The sequence below is a fragment of the Glossina fuscipes genome, unplaced genomic scaffold, assembly GCF_014805625.2.
Source record: "Glossina fuscipes isolate IAEA_lab_2018 unplaced genomic scaffold, Yale_Gfus_2 121, whole genome shotgun sequence".
NCBI classification, from domain to species: domain Eukaryota; kingdom Metazoa; phylum Arthropoda; class Insecta; order Diptera; family Glossinidae; genus Glossina; species Glossina fuscipes.
This window is the reverse complement of record NW_023998464.1, coordinates 2,803,832-2,808,842: the sequence shown is the minus strand read 5'-3', so window position 1 is coordinate 2,808,842 and position 5,011 is coordinate 2,803,832. Positions and strand designations below refer to the sequence as shown.

Below are 5,011 nucleotides of genomic sequence, written 5' to 3'. Positions count from 1 at the left end.
TGTACATATATATATATATATATATATTTATATATATACATATATATATACATATGTATCACTACATTAATTCATAAATTGTTAAAATGTGTCAAAGTACGCACAATGTGGCCGAGCTTTTCAACAAAACGGTACAACATTTCCTGGTATGAAAATAGGAAAAAAACGTATGAAAATAAAATCATAATAACAATAATGAATGAATACGTTCGTATGTTCACCTATGTGCATATGCCTTTGCTTGTTTATAAAAAATTGCGATATAAAAAAAATCTGATTTAATTCCTACATACGCACATACACACACAACACACCAATAAACGCGTATAGCGAAAACTTTACCCTAACTACATAGCATAATAAACGTTAAAATTGTCAGCGCAATTGCCGGCCGCCTCGTATGGTACGCAGAAACCCAACCTTAACTGAATACAGATGGCTTGAGTGTCTGTGTGCAAGTTACCATAAATAGCTAGATACGCACACAGACTTACCATTATGTACTTAATACATTTATGCATTTTTCATAAGGCCAGAGGCCTTTACCCGAGGTACTTTTATAAACCGAAGTGGAAATAGTGGCTTAAACATAAGAAATGAAGCAAAAAAAAAAAAGATAGAAACAAAGTGTCCGGTGACATGTGCGTTTAATTTGCATGACACATGTCGATGCAAAAACTTGTACAACAAACGTACAGAACCTTACCAGAAGAGCTCGCAGTGCCTTGCACGTACCATTGTTGCTGTATTTGTTAGACCATCATTAGAAAAATAGCACTGCCATAGCTTTAATTGTATGTGCGTACGCTCGTATGCATGTATGTAAGCGCTTTCACAAGCATGAATGTAATTGTAAATGTTCGCTTTGTCACACAATGTAAAACATAACGATTTGTTTGCAAGACGGAAAATGCATGTAAGGTACAAATGACACCTTTTTAGCTAACACCATCAAGTAACTGCTTTGTATTGCATTAAGACCAGAGTAAGAAGATGAAAAATAAGAAAGAAATTTTTTTTAAGCTCTCTCACATACGTACAATGGTGACACTACCATATAACTTTTACGGGAAGGTGAACAGCTACGATTGCAAAGCTCGAAAAAGTGGAGTAAATTGAACTAAGCCTTTCTACTTTCTTACGGCTGGTTCCGAGAGTTTAAATAGCTTACTATAACAGTTACATGAAAAGAAATAACCTGGTTGTATGTTCACAGCTTTTACGTCCCTTTTGTATTCGAAGAAGCTGCACGTAGTAGAAGTCACATAGAAGAAATGGAATCAGTAGGATTGGAATTTGATAAAAAACGCAACGTATACGAACTTTAAAAATCTCTAAACTCATACTTTTATTTGGATGCGGTTATAATTAGAACAATCATAAAAACTTCGACACCTTTTTCTGGTTTTGGGGCAATAGTGAGCTCTTTGTTATTTTAAAATAATATTATGATCTCCCAAAGTGGGTACACTTAAATGACTTAAGTGCCTTTACCGAGTAAATTGTTTGCCTCGGCTTCCCGCTTAATCAAAAACTAAAATAGATGCGAATGCACGAAAGTAACCTGGTGTGCTAAAGTTAATATTTGTTGAAGTTTGCTGTTCATTAGTAAAAATGTATTGAAAATTTCAAGTTTTCTTACGATCATTTCTGATTTTTAAAAAGATCAAACTCTGTTGCAGGAAGTCTTTTAGCGCAGCTACTATCTCCGCAGAAATAAGTCATATCCATAATTTTGTCAAGGCCCAGAAATGAAGACTGCACTGGACAAAAGCAATCTTTACGATACCCTAGCAATAGAGCAAAGTACTCGTCAACGTAACTCAAGAATTAAAAAAAAAAAATAGTTAACAAGAATGCACGCTTTAACGCAGACTTTTTTCTTACCTCTTTGTAAGTCTTTTTAAAGCAGGTTATGAAGTTACAAGTATTAAAAGCAATGTTTATACTATCCCAACCACCCAGTGAACCTGGCTTAAGTTGTCGCTCAAAGAAATTTTCTTTTATGTCTGTTTGGTTATTGAGGTGTTGCACTTATTTTTCAACATTGGCCTCTGTGTATATATAAAAATCTCTGGAGGGATATATCCCTCTATTTTTGCTGTCGAAGTTGGAATTCCCATAATTTTATATAGCTAATAATATGTATGCACATATGTATAAATTGTATTCACACTTCAATGTCAATTATAAACAAGTGAAAACACAGTGCTGGGGCGCGACCTATCCTACACCACTTCGTTCAATTGATATAACGACTTTGCACAATAAGTGGTCTGACCCGCACTATTTCTAATTGCGTTCATCCTTGGCTTGAAACATGTCATTGTACCCAATTTCTTTCAAATATCTCACAAATTGCTATCTCCAGACCGAATACAAGAAGAAAAGACAGACAGACGGACAGACTAGCACGGCGCAAAAAGTGATTCTGAATTGACTTTTATAATAAGAGGTGGATCTATCTTGAGACCGTCTTGGTGTTGCGCACATCGACACAAATTTAATATGCAATTGTATCGCAAGCGGTGTAGGGAATAAAAATTGGGATTTGTTGCATAACATAACTGTCTCGTACGACTTAAGTAAAGGTCTTCAACACTGATTGTATATGTGCCCCTCCATGCACTGATTTATGGCTATCTACATCGAATAAACTCGACAGCTGTTGATTATCGATTCGCTGTTAGGAGTGGGGAGTTTAGAGCTGAATGGGGATGAAAAATCGAATAAAATTTGATCGTAAGATTTCTGTTGGGTAACATATTCGTATTACGACGAAGCTTACTCGAACTCCGTTGACCGTAAGCGGGTCCCTACACTTTGATTGGTGTTGTTCCAAATCGAAGTCTCTTTTTCCAAAAGTAGCTAACGAAGATTTTCAATTGCTTTTAATGCCCCATTTTCACTCCATTCACCCCCATTTCCATATCTGAGTTGTAGCTTTGGGGCTTTCAGGCTTACTGTTAATAGAATATAAAATATGTCCTTTTCCTTCTTTTTTTTTTTTTTTTTGCTAGGTTAGTTAGTTGCTAAAGATATTTGCTGCAAATTTTAACTAGAAAGCTTTCAATATATAAAGCAAGAGTCGCTTGCTTTTTTATGCCAAATCCGGAGATGTTTAACTAAGTTTACGTATACTTTTTAAAAAAATATTTATTAAAGTAACCCGTAAAATACACGACACTTGGTTGATTTAAAGGCCGGAATTCGGCTTTGGCCGAATCTTTAGTACCCACCACTAAATAACGTTAACGTTAATTAAATATAGACCAAACATGGAATTTGACTGGAAAGACAGAATTTTTAGTATCAAAAAAGAAAATCATTAATAGCATAACAAGGTCCGATCGGGACTCGATTTCATCTGACCGATATATCACAACGCGCAGTATGCTTAACCCTTCGAAGATAGCAAGGAGTCGGTCTCATGCATAATTCAACGGCGGGCATTTTATAATTTTTAACATAACACTGCGGAAATTGAATATTTCAATACCCCTTTCCCTTGTTTGAACGCAGAAATGGCCCTGAGTGATCACGAATTCGTATCTCTACATACTTGAAACGGGAAGAAAAAACCGATGCGTGCTTTCGTACACTACGCGCAAAATCAAAAAATTACATTCCCAGTGGTGGGTTTAACAAAACAATCAAATCCGTCCTCGTGCAATAGCAAATAAAATAAAAATCGCGCTAAAGAATTCCAAAGTTAGGCATTTTCCGCATCTTCAGTAACAGTTTCTCTACTTGAATCCATTAATTTGGGAACTTCAGCCCTTTCTGGTGTATTTTCCGTCGGTAGATCTTTTTCAGGAACAGTTTTATCAACGATTTGATCTTCGTCCTCCTCTCCAATTTGAAAATCGTAACGGGATGGATGAATAGACATAGAATCTTTTGATTTAAATTCGCAAAGTTCTTCAAGGTTTTTCAGAGAAGAATCCTTACGGCGCATACTACTAAGACGATTGCGAAAGAATTGTTGAATTTTGCGAGCTGCCATCTCTTTTACTAATATCATTTCATCGCTCTCTGAACTTTCTTCATGCGGCTCTTCTATTACTAGAAGACCATTGTTATACAACGATTTCCTAAGATGAGAGCCGCGGTACCATGCTTGTATTTTTACGGCTGCTATTTGACGTCTACGTTCATCGGCACGTTTTCGTTCACGTTCTCGGAAATATTGATACAAAGCATCAGTACTTTCAGCATTCTGCTGCGCTGTCATATATATGCCTACAAACTTCTCATAGGCAGCTTCAATAATGGGTCGCGACACCTTTAATTCGCTCTCTGAAAATCCACATTTCATTATTAATTCATCCAGTAAATCAATTTCATTAAATTTCAAAATTGATTCCCGTCTGCCCTGTTCACAGCGACGTTTAGCCAAGAAACGTTGGAAGCACTCTTCAAGTGCTGCGCACATTACTTCCGACTTCTCTTTGGAAATATCGCATATACACATATCCGCAATGACTTCATCCACCGCAGTTAAAGCGCGATCAATAATGCTTTTAGCTACAAGGGCTTTCTCACGAGCCATAATTACTGAATGCATGTAGTCGATAATAAATTGACACAAACACTCCGTAGTCGGTTGACAGCGGAGCACCTCGCGCGCGATATCGGATAGAACTTCGGGTAAACCTTCAGGTACATTTATAACCTGAGAACGTACTTTACCGCGTTGTACAAGATAAAGCATGGCGTATGAATGTTACGCGATATAGTGCAAAACGTTTAGAATTCCTCGGAAAAAAATAAAAACGACCTTCCCGTAAAACTGTGTTGTTTCTGTTTTTTCTTTCTGAATAATTTGCTTTTGAAAGTTTTGCCAAAGCCTAGTATGAGGTTTTCAAAAAAATATTTCTTCCAAATAAATTTACAACTCATATACATACTTGGCTGAACAACTTATCCTTACATGAATAGGAGCAGGCAAGCAAAGCGCGAACTAGTAAAGAGCATTTTATGCTTCTCTTAAGTGTGAGCGAAATTTTGC

General features: G+C 36.5%; 1 protein-coding gene across 1 annotated transcript; it reads right to left on the bottom strand.

The window, feature by feature from the left end:
- Positions 1-3,712: 3,712 nt before the first annotated feature.
- Positions 3,713-4,714, bottom strand: LOC119640498. The gene has a single exon (XM_038038584.1). It carries the CDS (start codon positions 4,712-4,714, stop codon positions 3,713-3,715), a length of 1,002 nt encoding a protein of 333 aa, XP_037894512.1.
- Between the last annotated feature and the right edge of the window lie 297 nt (positions 4,715-5,011).